Below are 24,421 nucleotides of genomic sequence, written 5' to 3' on the forward strand. Positions count from 1 at the left end.
TATAAATATAATGAAATCCTGCAACAAAGCTAAGCAAGAAATGTGCCTCCATAACCAAATATATTTAAATGATGCTAGACTAGATGGGATCTTTGGTCTGATCCAGCAGGACTCTGATGTTCTTACTCTTGAGGAACCCACCTCACAAGAGGCTTTGTCTCAGGGAATTTTTATCTTTTCAACGTTTTTAATTTGTGCAGCTTTTTAGTAGCTGATTTTTACCTTCCTGTTCCATGCATAGCTGTCAAGTGTCCCTTATTTGAAGGGACAGTCCCTTATTCCAGCGCCATGTCCCACTACTGTCCCTTATTGATGGATGTCCCTTGAATGTCCCTTAAATGATGTCCCTTAAATTTCAAAGGAAGCAGCTCCTCTCCCTCCCTCCCTGCCGGCCAGGGAGGAGGGAGGCTCCAACTGTGTTGCTTGGCTGTGTTACTCACCCAATAAGTCTAAGAATGACCGGGGAGTGGAGCTTGCATTCCTTATGTGTGGCTAGTTAATGCAAGCTGAGGGGTTTTTTGAATGCTGGACGCCATTTTGTTGCACGTGCTGCTGCAAACTTTGCAGTGCAAAGCCAGGCTGGGGAGCCATCTTAAGTTGAGGCTGTGTAGGCCTTGTGGTGCATGTGATTCAGATTCTATTCATTTGAACCTCTGGTTACAAAGTTGGCTGCACAGTGTTCTCGAAGCTACCCAGCATGAGTTTGACCAGCCTGCAGGAGGACAGGAAGACTCCAGCCTGGAACAGGTGAGGCTGCAGGTCCCTTATTTTGGCTGCTGGTCCCTTATTTTCAAATCTGTAAGTTGACAGCTATGGTTCCTTGTTTTATATTAACGTCTCCCCTTTACTTATTAATGTTCTACAGTTGTGTTTTAGCAGTGAAATCTTAGGAGAAAGCCCTATGGTGGATCAAATTCAAGACGAGCAGTGTTGGACCTCCACCAATGGCGTGCCTTTTATATTGAAATGTGGGTAAAATCCGCCAAAGGGGTTTGTACCAAGCTGAGGCGTAGCTGGGGGTACCTAACGCGCATGCTCAGATATTTTCTCGCTCGCCCTCTGCCTGGGCTGCCTGCGGCTTTGGAGGTACAGCAGTGGCGCCTAACGCGCATGCTCAGGCCTTTCTTTCACCGCCCCCTCTCTAGTCTAATGGTCTTAGCTAGCGGAGGGTGTCCACACTAACGCCTCATTTCTTATCGCGCTTTTCTGCGTGAACAAGAATATACAGCATATCTTTTTTTAAAAGCGCATAGCGAGTCCAGAGTTAGAGCTGCGGCTCCTGCGATGAATAACTGGGTCATATTCTACGCAGGCGAACGTCGCGGGCAGCCCCTACCCCCCCCCCGTCGGGCTGGCGCTTTGTGCAATGGCGTTTTCTGCGCGGGTGTCATGGCTGCCTTCTCCGCGAGGACCCCTCGGAGAGGCGCCATTTTAGAGTTCCTGAGGCGACCCGGAGCTTTCCCTGCCGCCGAGTTCGTAGCTGCCGCCGCCGCCGCCGCCGCCTCCTCCTCCTCCTCCTCCTTCGCCCTTCTCTCGGCTCGCCCGCGGCGATGAGCGTGGTAGACCATGTGCGGGAGATGGCGGCCGCCGGGCTCCACTCCAACGTGCGGCTCCTCAGTGGGCTTCTGCTCACCATGAGCGGCAACAACCCGTGAGTTGGTGGGAGGGAGGCGGCAGCGTAACTGCAGCCCCAAAGGGCTCGTTTCCCTCGCGCTTCCCCGTCCTCCAACTCCCCCCCCCCCCGACCGAGCGGCGCCATCCCGCTCCGCCTCCGCTCCCTCGCTTCCCCCGCCGTCACGACACCCCGGCCAGGTTGGGCGAAAGCGCGCCTGACCCGAGGCTTCGAGCGGGAAGGGCCGGGGCCTCCTGTCCCTTTTTAAAGGTGACATTCAAGGCAGCCCTCGTCACACGCCCGGGACTCTGCTTTCTTTTGTAAACCGCCCTTCATCTGTAGATCTCAGGGCAGTTCGCCACATAAAAATACGAGATAAAATAAAAACACAAAATACATGACAAGAACAAAAACCCATTTGCAGTTGCACCCATTTTGTGCCCCCTCCTTATAGTTTCGTTTCCCCCCTTTCTTTTGTTATAATTGTTAACAATAGATTGTTGGTTGGCAATGGCATCCATCTGCCTGTGAGACAATGGAAGAGTTTGCCTTTGGGAGTGAAGTCAAATCCTTAATAATAATAATAATTAATAATAATAATAAAGGAGCCAAGTGACGTAGGCTGGGGCTGTGCTGAGAGTGTGAGGTGGGGAACCTGTGGCTCCCCAAATGTCGACTGGGCCCCCAACTCCCACCATTTTGGCTTGATGAAGTGAAGAAAAAGAGAGGAGGGAGCCTTGCAGCTTCTTCATCACCGTTCTGTTTGCATGCTGCCCTTCCCATAGTTAAAACTGCACTCAAGATTTACGTAACTGCAAAAATATAACAGAAAGTAGGCATGAGCAGTAAATTAAAACCATCTAGGTAAGTATGCAGCAAAATTGAAGCAGCCCCCACATAAGTCACAATGAGGTCTTTAATGATAAAGATGCACACACACACACACACATACACACCAGTAACAGCAAAAAAGCACATCAGAAATTAAATTGCAATGTCTGGAGGGCCATAGGCTCTCTGGCCCTGGCCTGAGGTCACCCAGTGAGTAGGATGCCAAGTGGGGATTTGAACCTAGGTCTCCCTAGCCCTGGAGTCTGTAATGAATGACTGCAATCAGTGCCACATTTTTTGCAGGAAATACGACCTGCCTGCAGACACAGAGGAGAGTTAAGCTCCATCCTACAAACCCTGTTTACTTGGGAGTAAGCCCTATTGAATTCCACAGGGTTTACTTCTAGGTAGACACATTTAGATAGGACGCGGGTGGCGCTGTGGTTAAAACCTCAGCGCCTAGGACTTGCCGATCGCATGGTCAGCGGTTCGAATCCCCGCAGCGGGGTGCACTTCTGTTGCTCGGTCCCAGCGCCTGCCAACCTAGCAGTTTGATAGCACCCCCGGGTGCAAGTAGATAAATAGGGACCGCTTACCTAGCGGGAAGGTAAACGGCGTTCCGTGTGCTGCGCTAGCTTGCCAGATGCAGCTTGTCACGCTGGCCACGTGACCCGGAAGTGTCTGCGGACAGCGCTGGGTCCCAGCCTATAGAGTGAGATGAGCGCCACAACCCCAGAGTCTGGCAAGACTGGCCCGTACGGGCAGGGGTACCTTTACCTTTACCTAGACACATTTAGGATCGCACTATTAAAAGAACTTCATGGATGGTAGCTTTTTCATTTTTTCAGTTGTTTGGCCCCATTTTCCCTCTTCCATCTTTCTTTATAGTGTTTATTTATTTCATAAAAATTATACATTACGTCATTGTAAAAAAAACCTCAGAGTGGTTTACAGAAGACAAAACAGTAAAATCAAGAAAAATTCACAACCAGACTTTAAAACATACAAAGGTTAAAATACTAAAGCAGATTAAAATTGCCGCAACTTTCTAAGCATCTGGGTAGGCTTGTCTAAACAGGAATGTTGTTAGCAGGTGCCGCAAAGCGAGCAGTGATGGCGCCTGCTTGACTTCAATAGGCAGGGAGATCCAAAATGCTTGTGCTGCCACACTAAATGACCAGAGTTAGAAGAACAGGTATTATGTGGCACCTGCAGTAGTGCCAATTCTGATACCCAATGACTGCTGATAATACTTCACGCAGCTAATTAAGAGGACTACACTAAATCTGTTCAGGCTGCAGTTTGTTGCACACTTCCTAAACACAGTAGTAAATCCCAGTAAACATCCATAGGCCTGTGCTGCATGTATTTAAACAGTTTTTGGGCATCTTTACATTAACTAAGCACAAATGAATGTATTCTCAAAAGATTAAGCTCATTTAATCAACCTGTTTAGAATTTAAGGTGCTACAAGACTTTTTGATTTTTGTTGAAATAACTGACATGCTAGCTACACCTACCCATACAGTGGTGCCCCGCAAGACGAATGCCTCGCAAGACGAAAAACTCGCTGGACGAAAGAGTTTTCCGTTTTTTGAGTCGTTCCGCAAGACAAATTTCCCTATGGGCTTGCTTCGCAAGACGAAACGTCTTGCGAGTTCTTGCGAGTTTGTTTCCTTTTTCTTAAAGCCGCTAAGCCGTTAATAGCCGCTAAGCCGCTAATAGCCGTGTTTCGCAAGACGACGAAGAGACTTGCGGAACGGATTAATTTCGTCTTGTGAGGCACCACTGTACTGATTTAAAAGCCTAGAGGGCGCTGGTACTTTGGGTTAAGAATTAGACCATCAAAAACATAATTTCCCTACCGTGGGTTATTGGTAGTTCCAATACATTTGAAGGCCTGTGGCGTGTGTGAAATGGCAAGCTGTGCACTGCATGGTATCTCAATGTACATGTGCTTCACCCTTCTCTCCTCTCACGGGTTTAAGTGCAAGAGACCTTGGAAATGAGTTGAATCCTATAGAATACTAGTATATTTTAAAAAGGCATCTTCAGCATCAGTGCAAAAGGCACCAACAGGGACAGTTGGCTCAGGGACACACACCTTTCCATTTATCTTCACAAGAATTCTGTAGAGTAGGTTAGGCTCAGAGAGTGGAGAGCGAGTGGCTGGCTTACCCATGGTCATCCAGTGAACTTCACAGTAGACAGGCAGTCATGTTGTGTATCCATAGCAGTGACCAGAGGAGAAATGACCACTTGGAGGAGTGCAAAGAAAAGAAACGCCATGGTGCATTTGCAGCATCACAACTGAACGCCTTCATCTGCCCCAACTGCAGCAAAACATGTGTCTCCCGCATCTGTCTCTACAGCCACAGCGGGCACTGCAACCTTCCAGCAGCTTGACCTCACCCCCAAAGGCTCACTCCTCCATTGTCTCCCGAGACAGATGGATGCCAACCAAGCATGATAGCGTTCATGTGATGCTTTATCAAAGCTCTTTATAGTTGTTATCCCAGTAAATCTTACAAAAGCTTTAGAAGTACAGTGGTACTTTGGTTTAAGAACAGCTTAGTTTATGAACAACTTGGATTAAGAATGCTGCAACCCCAGAAGTAGATGTTTTGGTTTGTGAACTTTGCCTTGGAAGCAGAACATGTTTCGCTTCCTGTTGAGTGTGTTCCATTTGTAAATTGAGTCCCCCACTGCTATGGGAAAGCATGCCTTGCTTTAAGAACGCTTTGGTTTAAGAATGGGACTCTGGAACGGATTAAGTTCGTAAACCAAGGTACCACAGTAGGTCCCTCCCTATTTGTAATACTAATAGTACTACTAATAAACTGCTCTGTTACCTTCAGATAAAGGGTGGTATAGAAATTTAATAAATAATAATAGTTGGAAGAGGTATCTTGAAATAATAGTTTGCTTAAGGTCACCTGGTAAGTTCATAGTTTCCTGGATGACAGATAAAGTTTAGCAACTTTATAGATTTTGGGGATGCTTAATGCTGTCATTGTAGGATAGCATTGCATAGTCAGAAAATGGAATGGACAGGTGGTTTCTGAATACAGACTCGTTTCTGTTTATTGTTTTCACCTTTCAGTAGTTCAGGGATGTTTGCTCCAGGATTTCCTCATGTGGTCAGCTAACACTGGTTTGTCTTGTGTTTCTTACAGTGAGTTATTTTCTCCATCGCAGAAGTATCAGCTTCTTGTATATCACGCAGATTCTCTCTTCCATGACAAGGAATATAGAAATGCTGTCAGCAAGTATACAATGGCTTTGCAGCAGAAGAAAGCACTGAGTAAAACTTCAAAAGTGAGACCCTCAACTGGGAATGCTGCATCTGCTCCTCAGAGCCAGGTGTTCATAGCTTAAATTCTGATTATAGCTTGGTGCCTCAGTGCAAGAGTCTTGCATTCACTGTTTATTATACATGGCAAAAGATATGAATTCATTTATATCTGAAAAGTTTTTTCCTCATGTGAGTTCTGGGAGAAATTAAATATATAATTGAATGTGATTTAACACTCGCCTTGAATAGACAGAATGGGGTGGCAGATACTTGGAAGCCTAAGAAAGATGTTATGGTCTTGTAGTTTTCCTTCATAACGTATGTGGAAAGTGTCCCAGCCTTGGAGTAAACTCCTGAAAAGTACAGATTACCTCTGACAGCCCCAAGCACCCTACAACACACAACTTGGTCTTTCCTAGATCTTGACTATCCTCTCCATATATCAGGGTGGGGAACTTGTGGCCCTCCAGATGTTATTGGACCACTGTTGTATTTTGTATGTTGTCTTTTTAGTGCCTGCCTTCTGAAATTGAAGTGAAGTACAAAATGGCGGAGTGCTATACAATGCTGAAGCAAGACAAAGATGCTATTGCTATACTTGATGGAATCCCTTCAAGACAGAGAACCCCAAAGGTAGTACTTTCCTAGCTAAGTTATGCTCCTTGGGAGCCTTTGGCTGAGATATGGATACAATTTATAGGGTTGTAACCAGTGCTATTCCTACTCAATAAATCCATTGACATCAATGGACCTAAGACAGCCATGTGTCTCAGAGGATCTACCCTCAGGAAAACTAGTACGGAATACAACCCATTCTTCGAACACCCTTTGGCTGACACAAATCCCCAGGTTTTTTGAATAAAGGTAAAAACTTGCCGTTAATAACTGCAAGCCCAGAGAGTTGTGCATCAACAGGTGGAATTAACAGATCCAAAGTGGTGCAAAATGTTATGTCTTATGTCAACATTAAAACATGATTGTTCTCATCACTGGATTTCTGTGGGTTGCAGATTAACATGATGCTGGCAAATTTGTACAAGAAGGCAGGTCAGGAACGCTCTTCTGTGACGAGTTACAAAGAAGTGCTGAGGCAGTGCCCACTAGCCCTTGATGCCATCCTAGGTAGCCACTTTTCTTCTGATCAATGATTATTGTTGAAAATTGTGATTGAGACGTTGGCATATCTGAACAGTCTTAGCATGGGCAGGTGAACAAAATATGAATTAGTGCAGTCCGCCATTGGCCTCCTCATGAGTTACAACATTAAAGGGGTGCTTGTTATGACTGCATATATTGTGTCTTAGAAGACGTAAGGGCTGGGAGAGGCAGTAACAATAGCACTGCAGTGCTCTTTCTGATCTGAGGGAGGAGTGTGGTGCTAGAGATGGCAAGACAATTGGTGTGGATAAGTTTTACAAAATGCACCTGTCTGCAGGACTTGATCACTGTAATCCAGCAGTAGGGAACCTCTGACTCTTCAGATGTTGTTGGTGGTCAGTTCTCATCGCTTACCAATGGCCATGTTGGCTGGGACTTATAGGAGTTGTAGTCCAGCGCTGCTCAAAACTCCCATTGTTCTAGGTGCTTTTTGCCACATGGAATTTCATTAGCCCGAGCAGTTTCTGAGCTCTGGGCGCAGTACTGCACCTAAGATTTCAGATTAAAACTGCAGAGTGGAAGGAAAGGAAGACCTTTTTCTGCCTCCCCATTTCCAGCTACTCTCTGAAGACTGGAGAAGAGATCCTCTTAAGAATATTAGGGGGGTGGGCAGGGGAAGGACTAGATCATGTGAAAAATGAACAAAATATTTTAGTTGCAGTTCATTCATTTTTAGCTTTGTATTCTTGTTATTAAAAAAGCTTGCCTAGACATTCCGTTGTTGCACACATAGCCTAGGTTTAAGGTGCCATTTAGCTCCTAGCTTTCATATCTCAGTTTCTAACACTGATCCAGCAACATTTGGAGGATCACAGGTTCTCCAGTCTTTGGTCAATGATCTGCTGTTGTCGGTGCCTGAGCACTTAATTTCCTTGCAACTACCAAGAACATTTTGTCAAAATGGTGGTCACAACAGCTGTTGCTTCTCATTTAGGCTTGCTGTCGCTCTCAGTGAAAGGTGCAGAAGTCGCTTCCATGACAATGAATGTAATCCAGAGTGTCCCAAACTTGGACTGGCTTTCAGTCTGGATCAAGGCATACGCATTTGTGCACACAGGTGATAATACCAGAGCAATCAACACCATCTGGTAAGAATCTAGAGCAAATGCAAATGAGCTTTCTCAAAGAACCTCTAGCCTGGCATCTTGTAAGATATACTACTTGGGTATTGAAGGCTATTTCCCCTTTGCAGCTAGACAGTTACAATGCTAAGTGTTTGAATGCTCATGGAATTTAAATCCCACATACATGTGTCTTTTAAAACAGGGATGGGGAACCTGTGGTCAACTATTAGCCATGCTGTTGAAGGTGCCACAGCCGCTGCCCCCCATGCCCCCTCCCCAAAGCCAGAGTTGCATGGCTTACCAGGTTGCACAGCTGCAGCAGCGGGGGGCCCCTCCCCTCCTACCATGGGCAAAGAAGTCTATACCCCATGGGCACCAAGCTGACCTAGAAACAAGTTGATTGTGGTTGCATTCTTAATGTTGTTAGAGGAGTGTGTGCAGTCCAAGTATTATTTGGAGATGTTCCACTGTGAAAGAAAGCAAAGCGTACACCTTTCTCTTACTGACTTGATTTGTCTCATGCCCTTCCTTTTAATCCTCTTTGGGTGGAAGATGCTCTGATTCTAGAGGTGCTGTAGTAGAGAAAGATAGATTGTGACATGTAGATATGTTTGCCTTAAGGAAATGTACCTTTTCCCATAAAATAGAATAAAAATGCTCCAAGAGGTTCCAATATGTTGATCTTCTCTTTCAATTTGTTCTTCCCACAAAAGCTCGCTGGAGAAAAAGTCACTGCTGAGGGACAATGTGGATATACTAGGGAGCTTAGCTGATCTTTATTTCAGAGCGGGTGACAATAAGAACGCAATTCTAAAATTTGAACAGGCGCAAATGTTGGATCCTTATTTGATAAAAGGTAAGTCTCTAGAAAATATGGAGAGCTTGTTAGAATAATTTGTATTCTGTATTCAACTTTTATAGTTCAATCCTATGCATGTTTATTCAGAAAAACATCCTACTGAATTCCCATGTAGGTATTTGTAGTACTGCAACCTTAACTATATTTTTAACAGAGCAAAAAATTCTCACTAGTTTATTTTTTGTTGGTAAGATTGAAAGAAAAACTAGTACAAATGAGGCAAAGAGAGGGATTTTTTCCTTCTGTCCTTACACTTAACTAAAATCAGAAATGATTAAACCTCAAAAACACTTGTAATTGGTTGAAGACACATTTATATTGTAAACAGCTGATGCAACAACAGCATTACGTCAATGAAATACAATGGGATTCCTTTGAATGGCAGGTCTGCTGTTTGTTTGCCCCACAAATTGCACATTTGAATCACTGTGGAGCTCCAAATAATGTGGAAATTACATGACAACTGATTAGAACTGGAGCAACCAGTTTTATGGAAAATATTTTTGAATCTTCATTTTGAATACCTGTATAGAATATAGTAGTTGAGAAAACATTTGGATCTAAGCACTGTTCCTGCCTTTTAGGTGAAAGATGTGAACAGTCTTGTCCTCTAGTTTTCCTTGATCTTTTTTCCTTTGTAGCTTTTGTGTGTGTGTCCAACTCCTTCATGCTTTGTCTTTAGGGATGGATGTATATGGCTACTTGTTAGCCCGCGAGGGTCGCCTGGAGGATGTGGAGAATCTCGGCTGCCGGCTCTTCAATATTTCTGACCAGCATGCTGAGCCGTGGGTGGTATCAGGGTAATGGGCTGCTTCTTGCTCCTGTTTGGCTTTTATGTTGAACTTTCTGAAGGCAGAATCTACCCTATTAATGAGGAGAGTCAGATGATCTTGGGTTTATTGCTAATGGCTTAGTGTCGGGCAGCAAAATCTTGACTGACATGGAGTTGGTGAATTCACTGAAGTCTGTGGGAGTTTGACCAAAGCTTTGTGTAAGATGTCCTGGAGTCTCCCTAACTGGCATACTATTGAAATGCCACTTTCAAAGCACATCTTGCTATTCTTGAAATTCGAAGAGGTGTTGGATCCAAAAATATCCAAAGCCACTGTCTGAAATAAAATTCTGCAGGGAGCTAAATAGCCTTTAGTATATTTTGTAACACTGCCTTCTCAGCAACACTGCTCAAGGCAGATTACAAAAATTACAAAACCTACTTAAAATCTTCCCTTAAAAAACACTTTGTTGTGGTATCTAAAAGCTGGTTGTCTACAGTAGAAAATTATTAATGTGTTTCATTACTTTGGAGGCATCACTAAAAAGTAGGTCACATTTCAGAATGCTGAAGCTAAAATTACATTTCCTGATAGCAATAGGCATTTCCGCTTTCATTAGATAGAACACATTATTCCTCTGTGTGTGTGTGTGTGTGTGTGTGTGTGTGTGTGTGTGTGTGAGAGAGAGAGAGAGAGAGAGAGAGAGAGAGTATATTCCCCCCGCCCCATCATCAAAAGTAATTGAAATGGAAGGTTGTAGGAGTTGGGGGTGCTGTGGGTCTATAACAGAATAGCCCATCCTACTTTGGCAAGGTGTTCTGCCCACACCCTTTAATAATACAATGACAATGCTGCCATGGCTGAAAAACTCTCTGCTTGTCCTCTTGAGGTGGAACAGATTGAGCATGTTAACCACAATTCCCCCTTCGTTCTGCAGGTGTCATAGCTTCTACAGCAAGCGCTATTCCCGTGCCCTATATTTAGGAGCCAAAGCCATTCAGCTGAACAGCAATAGTGTGCAGGCTTTGCTGCTGAAAGGCGCTGCTCTTCGGAACATGGGGAGAGTGCAAGAGGCAATCATCCACTTCCGTGAAGCGATACGGCTTGCCCCTTGCAGGCTGGACTGCTATGAAGGCAAGTAAAAAGGACGGACTTCTCCAAACAGTTGTTAAACCTGCTGGTGAAATGAAAATTTCTATAGGCCCACATATGACTGTCACCACTAAGATGTCTTTCTGACATGCCAAGACCCCACCTTAAAGTCGTGAACTGTCAGCCTACTGTGCTAAATTCGGTGACCATTGTTTAGATGAGCGCTGGTTTTGAAAAAAAGCAAATATTCTCTCAAATATGACTTTTGTCTCTGACCCTCAGGCCTCATTGAATGCTACTTAGCATCCAATGGTCTTCGTGAAGCCACAGTCATGGCTAACAATGTCTACAAAACCCTGGGAGCCAACGCACAGACACTTACCCTCCTGGCAACTGTTTGTCTGGAAGATCCTGTTGCACAGGAGAAAGCAAAGACATTGCTGGACAAAGCACTGACACAGCGCCCTGATTACATCAAAGCAGTGGTAAAGAAGGCAGAACTTCTCAGTAAGTCTTTCCCCCTCCTCTTTTCTTGTGTGCTAGTCTTATTCAGCATGAATAGAGATGTATGCAGATGCAACCCCCACCAAGTCTCGAAGATTGTGGAAGGCAGCAATTTTCACCCACATCTCTCCATACTATAGCCATAATCAGACTTACAGCACCCTCTCACTCCTGTTGCGAACAACCAGCTGAAAATGCCCATCTTGAATTACTCATTACATTTCGAGCTTTCCATTTTGGCAAGAAGTCATTTGAACTGGAGATGCAGGTTTTTGTCATTTTCTTTAAATTGATATTTTTTAACGTGTCTCTTTAAAATTCAAAGTGTTTGCAAATCCATAGGTGATTAGGTGGTTCAGAATAGGCATTCTTCCTTCTCTGTCACAGGAGAAGGGTGATGACGATGGCAACTTCTTGTATATGTCACAGGAAGACACAATCTCGGCATCCTCTGAAACAAACTGTTTCCTCCTCTGAAAACCTAACTGCAAAAAATGTGTATCTGAATGCATAATTGCAGAAATGGTTTTAGTTTGCTGGGTGCATAGAGTTCTGTGTTTTTTCTTATTTTTATCTTGTTGTGCAAGATAAAAAAGCAAGATCAGCTTTTGGCTGTGAGGCATCTATACTTCTGCAAATTAAAATAAAGCCTCATACAGTTAATCAGTTCTGATTTCTTTTTCGGGTGATAGCCTCAACATAAATAGCTTGAAATAACCCTTCTTATTGACAGGCCGAGAACAGAAATATGAAGATGGAATAGCTTTGCTGAGGAATGCCCTTGCCAACCAGAGTGATTGCATTCTCCATCGAATGTTAGGGGACTTCCTTGTGGCTGTTAATGAGTATCAGGAAGCCATGGACCAGTACAGTATTGCTCTAAGGTAAGTTTCTGGAAAATCCTGTTGTGATGGCCATGAGTTGAAGGATGGTTGTAGGTGTTTTGTCTGTGGGTTGCTGATAGATGTCACTGAGCTGAAATGGAGATGTGCGTGAGCCAGCCTGTCCTGTTCTTGCTACTGCTCCCTGACTCCAGGATGTCTTTCTCTTACTTTCTGTTCCCCCAGTTTGGATCCCAATGATCAAAAGTCACTGGAAGGAATGCAGAAAATGGAAAAAGAGGAAAGTCCAACGGATGCCACCCAGGAGGAAGATGTGGATGACATGGAAGGGAGTGGAGAGGAAGGTGACCTAGAAGGCAGTGACAGTGAGGCAGCCCAGTGGGCTGATCAGGAACAGTGGTTTGGCATGCAGTAAAATCGCCTTCCTGAACTAACCTGGGACCATAGCCCTTGATGAGTGACGCCCAATAAGACATTCTTCTCCCTGGAATGAAGAATGCCAAGGGGACATTGTGTGCTGCTGCAAGAACTGGACTGAGGCAAGATCCAAGCAGCCCCTTCTGCCCCTTTTTTGTTTCTGTGTTATGCTCTCAGTGCTCCTTATTTCATGGTGAAGTCTGAGCAACTTAAGTGCTGGGGAGGCATTCGTGCCAAGCAGCAATTTTGAGTTCTTATTTCTAAAATTAGAAGCTTTCAAATGATATAAAGCATTTCTCAAACATTTGTTAATGACTAAAACGATGTCAGAATCATGTTGTAAACTCATTATGCTTGATCCCCAGTGGTGCATAAATGTAGGCTGCTTTTATATCCTTTTATAAAAGAGGCTTTATTCGCAAAGCCTGTACAGTGTCTTTAGATACACAAACTCCTCCAGAAAGCTGCTGGAATCTCACACAGGGGCAGTAAATTTCTTTCCAGCCTTTTCCTGGCCTCCCCAGTGTTTTTTGTGGAGGATATTTAGCAAGCACACTCTAAAATAGAAGCATGCTGCTTCAGGCTCCTAACTGATGAGCAATTCTATAGCTGACGAATCCATATGCACAAGAAATTGTGGCCTGTGAAATAGTTGGTTATTTTCACATTCTGTGCTAACAAGTGCCACTCCTTTTAAGCCTCTGTAAGGATATTAGAGAAAGTGAAATGGAGCAGCGTTGAGGAAATTACAGCCAGTGAAAGGTTCTTAAGGTTACTTCTTACTGGGTAATACCAATTAACAATATCTAAACCACATAATCCTTTCCTGCATACATGACTATTAAAAGCAGCCTTGCTAACATACTGTGCTTCTGACTTTGATTTGGCTGCGTTAAATAACTTCCTCAAAGCACAGTCCAGCAGCAGCTTCTGTTGGGTGCCCCATCTGCACAAGACCACAGTGCTGTGTTCTCTGTTAAGTAATTATTTTTTTTAATGATGTGGCCTTCCCTTTCACAAGGGTGGCTAGCCTGCAGCCCTCCAGATGTTGCACTCTCAACTCCTATCATCCGTAATTGACTCCTTCAGCTTGAAGCAGATGGAAGTTGCAACATCTGGAGAGCCATGGGTCCCCACCCTCCTCTTTTGAATCACAGAAGAATTTTAAAGACCCAATGTGTCTTGATCATCTGCTGAAAACTCTACTAATACTACCAAAGATCAGGATGGAAAAGTAAGTTGCCTTCAAGGAAACATAAAGGTAATGAATTAGTGGTTGTTGATACTGTTATAGGGTTCTTGTGAATGGAGATACAACATTACCTGTACACATTCTTGAACACAGGATGCCAGATGCACGTTGATACAAAGAGATACTTTAGTTCAGATAAGGGAATAGTGCTGGTACAATGGAAATGTATTGCTTTCTCTTTAAACAGAAGAAGCACCACTCTTCCCCCCTTTCCACAAACCATTTTGGAAATTGGAGGAGAATGTCTAAAATCACCCTTTGGTTCACACAGTTGGTTCACGATTCCAGGCCCAGTAGATAAATGAAAGGGAACAATGGCTTGTCAAAATCAGTTTGTGGTTAAGATGAGATTTGAATTGGGGCCTTTCCCTGTTTGTGATGCCACTCCAGCTCTTGTAATCACCCACCGCCAGTAAAACCAGGCACACAATTATTTGCTAGACAAGCTGCTGATTTTCAATGTGTGGGCATTCTTATTTTTTTTGGGGGGGGGGCTATCTTAACTGGAACATGTAAATTAGTTGTCCATTGTTATTTATATAGTACCATTACATTACAATGGTTCATAAAACTCATAAACAAGGAAGAAAGCACCCTAGTCCCTGGCTTGTGATGTTTAAAAATTATTTCACTTATGAACTACTTCCTATGAGGCATCCCACAGTAAAACAAAAAAACATATTTTAAAACAGTTGTACATGTAAAAACAGTTCTTTAAAATTAATTGTATATATGAAATGAAAACAGTTTAAAACAAGAATAGTACATAGTTCAAATCAATTCAGATCCAATGCTGATAAAGAGCTCCAGCTAGACTTTTTGCTGGTTGAAATTTTGCTAGTGGTGTAATGAATATACATGCAAATGCAGTAAGTTCTGTGCCACCCTTTACACACCCTCTCATAATATCAGTCTTTATAAAAGAGAAAGGAGGATGAGGAAGACAGCTCATCACATTCTTTTGGAAGAAGACTCTTAAGAAAAACGGTACATAAAAGGGACTGCTGAGAGGTCCTGGGGAAAGTGGAATTCAGCTAGTGGGACTGCTGCTAGTGAAGAATGACGAGGCCAGGGTTCCTGCTCCCGTCATAGTTGTTGTGTGGAAGAGGGAATATGCACCCAGCTGCCTTGTACTCTGGCCTCTTTCAGCTCACCTGCAGGAGACCATACAAAAAGGAGTGTGCCTATGTCCTGGACTGTGGAGACCCAGAAGACACTTAGACCAAGGACAAGGAACCTTTTTGGATGAGCAGCCCCCCCTGCAGACCTATTTTTGATGGGTGGGACAACCCACCTGTCTTTGGCCTGACTTAGTGACACCAGATGATTGTCTGGCAGATTAAGCCCACTCACATGTAAGAAGGCCTTCAAGCACTGATCTATGGCTTATGTGTGTGGTACGGAAGCTGTACTACCCAGGACAGGATGGGGTTGTGCAGGGTTGTTAAGGCAGCAGAGAGCATTGTTGGCTGCCCACTCTCCACCTTAGAGCAGATTTATGCCACAAGGTGCCATAGGAAGGCACTGGACATAGTAAAAGATCCATCGCATCCTGGTCACTGTCTCTTCGAGCTCTTGCCGTCGGGACGGAGATACAGGACGATGAAGACTAGAACGAGCCGTCTTAAGAACAGCTTCTTCTCCAGAGCGATCTCGGCCCTGAATGGGAAGCCCGGACTTTGAAAGTCATCTAATCTCCCTTGCTGTATTATACTGTATTGATTAATTAGTGTTTTTATGGAGCAGTCAAGTAATTTCGTTGTCCCCGAAGGGGGCAATGACAATAAAGATATTATTATTATTATTATTATTATTATTATTATTAAGTGCCTTGACAGCCAGCCTGGGAACCACACTGCACAGTCATAGGTGTCAGGCCGCCAGAGCTGCTGGCTGTGCAACTGAGTTCCCACTGCAGGTGTTTGACGCGGCGAAGAACAAGATATTAGCCACAATTCATCTGTATCCCATAGTTCCATGAGAACTGCTGTTGATTGATGTGTTTTCCTTCAAACCAGCCTCCCTCTGGTTTGAAAACACAAGCTGTAGTTAAGCTGGCGTGTGCATTTTATGCAACCACTGCACAGTGCAATGGCAGTGTGGCATAGTGGTTAGAGTGTCAGGCTAGGACCTGGGAGCCCAGGGTTTGAATCCTCACTCAGACACTCACTGAGTGACCTTGGGCCAGACACTGCCTCTCAGCCTAACCTACATCACAGGGTAGTGGTTGTGGGGGAGAACCACATAAATGACATTGAGCTCCGTAGAGAAAATGGTGGGATATAATTCAATACATAAATACATTTAATGTGTTCAGGGCTAGGGGTTGCTGGCATGGAAAAACACAGCAGGTCATGTGCAATCACCCCTGCCTTCGTCTTGGGTGCACAACACTCTGCTAAAAAGAAACCTGAAATGCTGCTGGAGGGGCAATGGTTAATGTGTCTTGAGTCTGCTCTTAAAACAAATGATATTAATTGAATTGCAGGCTGCTGGGCTTTCTCCAGGGAGCTGGGTTTGGATCTTCGATTTCTGTAAGCCTTTTAGAACTAACAGGTGAGGCTAATAGAAGTCTCCCTTGAGGCTAATATTCCTGAAAAACAATACAATACTGGTGGGTGGTTTGCACTGTCGATAAGCACTTGCTCCTAATGTCTCTAGACTAGCTGCCTCCAGAGCTGCTAATGATGGATTTAATAGCTTTTTAATGCTCTACACGGAAGAAGCATTGGAAATTTCACTGCAGCTGGTGACGGATGTTTATATCATGAAATCCATCATTAAAATTACTGCCAGCCTTCCCTTCTCCCTCCAGCACAGCAGCAGAAAGGGCCTTAATGGACTTGCAAAGGTACTTTCCCTTGTCGCAGAATCAGCGGCTTTCTAAATCTTTCCATAAGGCTCCAAGGTGGACACCTGCTCCAGGACTGTCTGAGCACTGCCACGTCAAAAGAAGCAACAACCTCCCAAAACCAAAGCCAAATAGCTAATAAGAAAACAAAACCAAACACCTACTGATGACAAATGTATATATTCCTTCAGCAAAGAAATGTGAATCCTTGGCTGTGTTTATTGGAACCTTAAAGAGAAACCTTTCTATATAAGATAGGGGCGGAAAACCTCTTGTCTAGGACTAAATGCTCCCCTACAAGTTGTCTCCCAAGGCCCACACCTTCTCTCTCGGGGCCCCGCTGCTAACAGGCCTTGCTTCTCACCTTCTCATCGGGTGCCTTTGCCTGTCATGTTATTGTCCTGGTTTCATTTTCTTGCTTGAGCTCAGAGAAGCAGCGGGGAGACTGATGGGACTTAATTCCAACAGTAACCTGCCAAAGCCGGATCTAAGGCAGTACAACCTGTTTGGGTGCACCAGGCACAGTGATTCTGGGATGCCGCAGCAGGAACTGCAACCATGAAGTCCAACAGAAGGCAAGAGGGCTGCCAGATTTTGGCGTTGCACAGGGTGCCGCTGGAGTTGGTGATGCCAAGGTTCGCCACTGAACCTGGGACAGGTAAATGGAACAGATTGTGAATGTACACAACTGCGGTCACTTTAAATCTAAATAAGAAATGAATTAGGTACATGGGGTTATTCAAAAGGATTAATGTTTGAAAAATGCATTTATACCCAGCATTTCTGTTTTGCAATCCACCAGGAGAGAAGGGCTGCAGCTCAGTAACAGAGCAGAGGCTTTATTTATACAAGGTCCTGGGATCAATCCCTGGCTGATATGGCAGCTGCTCTTACTAAATTCCTGCCTGAAACCCTGGAGAGATGCTGCTGGCAGTCTCTTAAAAACAGTGGCATAGCGTGGGTTGTCAGCACCCGGGGCAAGGCAAGTAATTTGCGCCCCCTAACCCGTGGATTTGCGCCCCCTAACCCTAACCCCCAGATGTTGCGCCCGGTGCGGCTGGCCCCCCCCGCACCCCCCACACTACGCCACTGCTTAAAAAAGCTCCACCCCAGGAGCCGGCAGGGGTTGCTACGCTGCTGTCTCACAGGGTTGTTGTGAAGATAAAACAGGGATGGGGAGAACGGCATATGCTGCCTTATGCTCCTTGGTGGAGAGTTGGGATATAAATGTGATGAATGATTATGATGGGATGATGTTGAGACTGTGGCAGTTTGCTGAATAAATAGAAGAACTAAGATACGGTTCACAACAATTAGCCATTATGTTATTCTAGCACTCTGGTTTTATTTTATTTTTTAAGTGTTAGCATGTGTGTGTGTGTGTGTGTGTGTGTGTGTGTGCGTGCTCACACACACGTGTGTGCTTTAAAGAGTGAAAAACCACTGAAATGCTTGAAATGACATTAATGGAAAAATATAGCCACTTCTGTTCTGTTATGTAATTGTTATGTTATTTACATGTATTGAATTGTTATAATATAAAATAGATAGAGAAAAACATACCCAAACTTCAAAATTCCTTCTGCCACCCAGAATTACAGGTAAGTACGCATCTTCCTTTCTATTGCTTCCTGATTAACAGCTGGTAAACTGTGGGCCAGACTCCAGAAAAATTGAATAGAAAGTGAGAGAGGAGGAGGAGAACCGGTTAGATTTCTAAGAGTTTACCAGAGAACAGAAAGTACTATTGCATCAAAGCCAGCTTGGCTAGCAGACAGAGGCAAGCAACCCACAGTGTGCTTTCAGGAGTTTGGAACATTTCCCAGCTGGGATCCCAGGCTTAGGAAGAGTTTAGCAGCTGGCAGGAATTGGATGATTCTATTGGCAGCCAATCCAGAAACCTGGCACTGATAGAGGCTGTGCAAAAGCCCAGATCAGGTAGGGGATTTAGTTTCATGGAGCTTTAAGAAATGCTATCGCCTCAATAAGCTATTTCTTTTCATCCCAACATAACCAACCGCCCCATTTGTCAATCAACAGACAGCACTTTATTGACTATACCATCATAATAAATACCTTCTACAGTGGTACCTCGCAAGACGAATGCCTCTCAAGACGAAAAACTCGCAAGACGAAAGAGTTTTTCGTTTTTTGAGTTGCTTCGCGAGACGACTTTCCCTATGGGCTTGCTTCGCAAGACGGAAACGTCTTGCAAGTTTGTTTCCTTTTTCTTAAAACCGTTACAGTAATACAGGGTGCATTGCTTGAAGAGGTGCAGTTGCGACTTGACTTTGGGGAGCAACTCGTAGCACGTGGTGTGGTAGCCTTTTTTGAGGTTTTTGAATATTTTTTTGAAAAAATTGAAACCGTGCTTCGCAAGACGAAAAAACTCGCAAGACGAAAAAACTCGCAGAACGAATTAATTTTGTCTTGCGAGGCACCACTGTATACATTGTTCTTGCTCCACAGTTGTGGTACTCCCTTCCTTTCAAAAGGACTGCCCAAGTAAAAAACAACAACGAGGGGGGGGCATACAATTTACTTTCCAGACTGGCATTCAGAAGTCTAAAGTCAGGGAGGCTGAGCATAAAAAAAAGTATAACCAGGTGTTTATAGGATACAATGCGTGTGTTTTACCTGTTATTAAAAAAGCCCTGGGGAATGGGCCACCTAGAAATTTAATTAAGTAATTTATTAGCTTCTTATGCATAGAGATTGACTGGGAAGATCCACTGAGGATGTTGTGCTGGAAACAATGGTAGCTGGTGCATGTTAGAATCAAGAGGGCAGAAGGCAGGCAACCCAAACGGTAGGTGGAGCCAGAGCCAATGAAAGACAGAGTCAACTATGCGCACCTTGAAAATATCACTTACAGTTTATGGAGGTCAAAGGCTTTATTCATGCAGGAACTATTTACTGTATAAGTGACAGACCAGGCCCACTGGTGAGGCAAGGTGAGGTGCCCGCCTTGAGCAGAGGAAGCAAGGTGAGGTGCCTGCCTCTGCCACCCACCCCACTGCCTCTACTGCTAGTAGTGGCACCAGTTTCTGAAGAGATCTTTCAATATCTAGCTGGAAGCCAGTGCCACTGCTAGTGTTTCACAACTGTTTCTGCGTAGCACAGTTAAGACAGGTAAGGTGGCAGGGTGGCAGTGAAGGGTGATGATAGCGGAGGGCGCCAGCATGTTCCTGTTTCACTTAAAGTGGTGAAACAGAATGTGCCGCCACTGCTAAGTGAAGACAACAAGAAGAAAATAGTAGACATGTCTCAACAAGTTGGGAGAGAACAATACACAAAATGGCTCAGCCTTTTAGGGGTGGAGTTAACATAGAGAGGCTACAAGCAAGTGTTGGATAATATCCAGGACAGCCATCATAAACAATATGGCTGTAAAAGTCTAGGATCCAATCTTAGGCCTTGCCTGAGGCAAGAGCCTGTTCTGCTACTGTGATGACCATTCTCAATGCCTCCATTTATTCTCTGTTCACACAAGATGTGAAGTATCTAGATTGGGAGCCTCAATATTAAATAATTCCTGCTGTGTGGTTTCTTCTAAGCAGACTGTCCAAAGGGTTGCCATGGTGTTCTCCTCTCTGAAATGAACATTTAAATCCAAGGAAGAGGAGAGAAAGATGAAGCTATTTGCAATTAAGAATTAGCATCAGCCAAATGACCTCTAAATTTGATCCCTTTCCATGGAACAACAATACCATAAAAAGGAAAACTGCAAATCAAGGTGGGGTGGGGGTAGTGTTTAACATTTCAGTGCCTCTCTGGCTACTGAATTGCAAAACACCAACTTAACTTTGCAGTATGTTTAGAGGAGGGAATGTTTTGGGAACGCTTTATTCCCACTCCATATCCATTTGCTGCTCTCTCTGCCAAGGATTATCATTGACAATGACAACAATGGTGAGAATCACCTCGGATTATTTAGCTTACTTCTTAGCTGCAAGGGCCAGGAAGATTTGATCCTTTAACCCCTAACTGTCATAATTGGCAGCAATGAAAAGGACGAGAAAATTACAAATGTAGTTGTAATTTGTGCAAAGTGCAAAACTATGCACATTGAGGCAAAAATATAAATGACGTCTATGACAATGGGGATCTGAGCAGGCAGGTTCCCACTGAGCACAAAAGGGATTGTGGGGTCAGGGTAGGCAGGTCAATAAAAGTGTTGAGCCAGTGTGAGGCAGCTGTGGAAAAAGGCAAATTCCATGCCAGGGATCATTAGGAAAGGGATGAAAAACGCAGCTGCCAATGTTGCAATGCCATGACTAATGCAATCACACTTGAAATACTATGTACAGTTCTGGTTGCTGCACCTCAAAGAGGATATTTCAGAACTGGGAAAGGTAGAAAAGGGTATATAAAATGACTGAAGGTCTGAAGCAAATCTCCTATGGCGAAACAGGGTGGAGATAAAATCACAAGGAAGCTGATTGTAAGGATTAGACAATAATGTGTGAATTGCTTTGAACAGTCTGGTATGCCTTATATCTTCTACGCGGGAGTATTGGTTTTGTTTGTTATTGTGTTCTGTATTTTTGTGTTTAATATTCTAAACTGCCCTGTGATCCTTGGGTGAAGGATGGTATAGAAATGTAATAAATAAGCATAACACAACTTGTGCAAGGAAGCCGGTAAAACGTGGGTTGAACAAGGTAACTACTAGGTGGATTTGTAGCCGGTTGACTGACTGAACCCAAAGAATGCATAGCTGTCAAGCGTCCCTTATTTGGTGGGAAAGTCCCTTATCCCAGCGACGTGTCCCGCTGCTGTCCCTTGTTGATGATGTCCCTTAAATTTCCCGGGTTTCAAAGGAAGCAGCTTCTCTCCCTCCCTCCCTGCCGGCCAGGGAGGAGGGAGGCTCCAACTGTGTTGTTTGGCTGCGTTGCTCACCCAATAAAGAGTCTAAGAACGACTGGGGGGTGGAGCTTGCATGCCTTGTGCCAATCAAATTGGCCGCGTTGCCTGGGGACTCACCTTTGCTCAGCGCTTCCCAGCGGAGAGGTGACGGTGGTTTTCCTTGCTGTATCCCTTTGCCGGGTTGCTGCGCTGTGGGAACCACCGCTTGAGGCTTCGTTTGGCTTCTGGCTGGGCTTTCTGCCTTTGACTCGGAGGGGCTCAGAAGTCGAACATACCTGCGCTCTGAAAATCCCTTATTTTGGCTGCTGATCCCTTATTTCCAAGGCTGCTGGTCCCTTATTTTTAAATCTAAGTTGACAGCTATGCAAAGAGTGCCTGTCTTTATCCTGCTCTTCCCCTACTTGCAATGCTGCGTCTTTCCTCCCTGCTGCCCAGAGCCTTGATCTGGGGGGCCACCAGCTGATCCATGAGGGGCATCTTCGCTTGCACACCACCCAGAGGAAGACTGTGGGTCAGTGACTGGCCAAAGCTAGCCCTCTTGGTGGGGAGGGGGATGCGCTTCCTTTGAACAGGAATCAAAGAGGGGAGGGGCTGTGGCTTAATGGAGAGTTGGCGAGAGGGAGCTGGGTGCACCAAGGGAAGGGTAGCCAGGAAGCAACACCATCTCTCTCTTAGGCCTGCGTGTGCTGCTCTTCATGGACCTGGTGGTGCTTCTGGAATGCCACAGGGAGGGGGCACAGGGCCCCTCCTTCAGCCCCATCCTCCCTCTGAATGAGGTCCTCCTCTGTCCCACGGCCACAGGTAAGAAGGGAAGCCACACAACCATGTTCCTCCTCACTTAAAGATGCAAAGCTGCACAGGCCAGCCCTGATGTGTGGATGTTTCTTCCATCTTGTCTCTCTTCTCTGCATTGCTGTACCTGGGCCCACACTCCTGGTATGTGTGTGTATCATTCTTAACTACCTGCCCTTCACTCACAGGTCCCAGGCACGGGCAGAGAAAGGGAGGTGCGGGGGGTGCGGTCTGCTCCAGGTGCCATCCTGGGGGGGGGGACATCGCCGCAGCCCCCCATGCTCACTGCGCCCCCCATACACCGCAGGCAGCGGGAGGCTAGCAGCACCCCAACACTCACCACACGGGCGGCGGGCAGCTAGGGAACTCCGGTCCACTCTGGGTGCTGGAGCAGGTAGCTCCACCTCTGCTCCCAGGTTGGGTTACAGCAATTAAATTAGTTTAAAACAACCTACTAGCACAGAAACGGGATGCATAGTTTATGAAACACCTTAAGGGTCAACAGCCCAGGTAAAGACATAATAAAACCCACAATAGCTCAGAGTTGTGTTGGAACCCTCTGGAGAAAGATGCTGCCGGAGAGCCACTCAGCTCTTCTCCTTTAGAAAGTCTCTCTGTCTCTCTCTCTTCCCCTCCCTTTTCCTGCAAGTGGCTGGAGGATCTGGAGTGGGTCACAAAGAACACCTGCAGGCAGCCCCCCCAAGGCCCAACTGCACCTTCCAGGTGAGGGAGACCTCCACCCCTGATGTTTCCTTCTGAACTCACCACACACTCCACCAATGGACATATTTGCTCCTCTTTTTTAGGATGCTGGTGCTGGTCCAACATCATGCTGTTTCCATTCCCGTGACTCCAAGGAGAAGGAGCTAGAGTGGGGCTCCTGGCAAGTTGTTGGAGGTGGCCGGGTGGGTGATGATGGTGGCAGCCTCAGTGGTCAAAGTTTGAGGGTGGCAAGGCATGATGGAAGTATCCTGCCCTCCTCCCCCTCCTCCTAAGATCTGGGAGGGGTCAAAGCCCCCTGCCCCCCATTGGCTTCTTCCTCTTTTGGACCTTGGTGGAATGGCGGCTTCCTTTAAGTTGCTTCCTTTCTCCCCTCCCCAGACAGTAAAATGGTACCCCACCTCTGCCATGCCTGAAATTAAACTGCTGGTGGGAGGAGGACAAGAATGACAGTCAGGAGGATGAAGAGCATGAAGATGACAAGGAGGAGAACCAGGAGGAGGAGGCAGAGGTCTTGGTCAGGCAACTGCTGCAGGATGGAGGCTTATTTTCTGTGCCTGCCTTTGCCAGGGTGAGGGGGGCTCTATGCAACTGCCCTCATATCCAGACAAAAGAGGGAACTGCTGCTGCCACTGCCCACTTTCCTCTCTCCCCCAGAACCTCCTTCTTGTTGTTATTTTTTACAACAATGAATACCACAATAAATATTAAACAGTAGTATACGTATCCAGTAGTATACGTATATATAGTAGCATATGTTTGTTCTGTCCATTGAGCTATGCCCTTCCCCATGTTATAAAAATTATAAGGTGTCATAAATAAAATGAATGTTCATAAAGAATACTTAAAGCAATACAACAGTCAGATAAATTTCCAAGTGGGGCTAGACATATGAGCAGCAGTTAAAAACAACTAGAGTGTAAGTTGAATTAAGAGGGGCAGTAATGAAGGAAATTCAGCTAAACAAGGATTAAATAAGAACCCATGGAGGGATGTGTGGGGAAGTCGAAGAATGATGATCGATCTAAAGTGCATGTATGGAAAATGCATACAAAATGAATGTTCATAAGTGCACAGTGTAAACACACATAAGTACATAAACCACATATCTTAAATATTACAGGAGAGCAATCCTGAAACCATCTAGACTTTCTTAAGGACCCCAAATATTTACTCTGCTGTAGGAAGGACTATCTTGGGAAGAACCTTTCCCAATAGTTATTTTCACTTACAAATCCTTCAAATCCAGTCAAAATAGCACGTTTTGTGTATGAGCAGGGGAGGTTCAGAAACAATTGGTAGTTACAATTTTCAAAAGAATGACCCAGACGGGCCAAGAAAAGGCAATCAGGAAACATTATCAGGTATCTTGCTTGACGGACAGGAGACAAGACACACACTCAAATTTCTGTCGCATTTCTGCCTTTTTCTGTGACATTTATATGATGTTTTTGGGTGGTCTTTGGTTAAGGGTTTGGGCAATTTCTAAG

At 44.9% G+C, this 24,421-nt stretch overlaps 1 protein-coding gene and 2 long non-coding RNA genes across 5 annotated transcripts; 2 read left to right on the forward strand and 1 right to left on the reverse strand.

The window, feature by feature from the left end:
* Positions 1-1,393: 1,393 nt before the first annotated feature.
* Positions 1,394-13,309, forward strand: ANAPC7 (anaphase promoting complex subunit 7). Of its 3 annotated transcripts, none has more exons than XM_080985958.1 (11): positions 1,394-1,651; positions 5,620-5,761; positions 6,252-6,371; positions 6,749-6,860; positions 7,831-7,984; positions 8,674-8,816; positions 9,502-9,619; positions 10,530-10,726; positions 10,967-11,191; positions 11,922-12,072; positions 12,256-13,309. In XM_080985958.1, exons 1-11 carry the CDS (start codon positions 1,551-1,553, stop codon positions 12,443-12,445), a joined length of 1,653 nt encoding a protein of 550 aa, XP_080842084.1. In that variant the 5' UTR covers positions 1,394-1,550; the 3' UTR covers positions 12,446-13,309. The 3 variants fall into 3 exon arrangements, with proteins under 3 accessions (XP_080842084.1, XP_080842083.1, XP_080842085.1); XM_080985957.1 differs by having other exon boundaries at positions 1,396-1,651; positions 5,620-5,806; XM_080985959.1 differs by lacking the exons at positions 1,394-1,651; positions 5,620-5,761; positions 6,749-6,860.
* A 2,218-nt stretch (positions 13,310-15,527) lies between these two features.
* LOC308465623 lies at positions 15,528-19,133 on the reverse strand. Its single transcript, XR_013980519.1, has 3 exons — positions 18,995-19,133; positions 17,641-18,629; positions 15,528-17,487 (listed from the first exon to the last, which is right to left on the reverse strand). It is a non-coding gene; the product is annotated as an uncharacterized lncRNA (long non-coding RNA).
* A 2,382-nt stretch (positions 19,134-21,515) lies between these two features.
* Positions 21,516-23,648, forward strand: LOC308465622. Its single transcript, XR_013980518.1, has 2 exons — positions 21,516-22,220; positions 23,018-23,648. It is a non-coding gene; the product is annotated as an uncharacterized lncRNA (long non-coding RNA).
* Positions 23,649-24,421: the final 773 nt, after the last annotated feature.

The sequence above is a fragment of the Podarcis pityusensis genome (assembly GCF_964106645.2).
Source record: "Podarcis pityusensis genome assembly, chromosome: 16".
NCBI lineage: Eukaryota > Metazoa > Chordata > Lepidosauria > Squamata > Lacertidae > Podarcis > Podarcis pityusensis.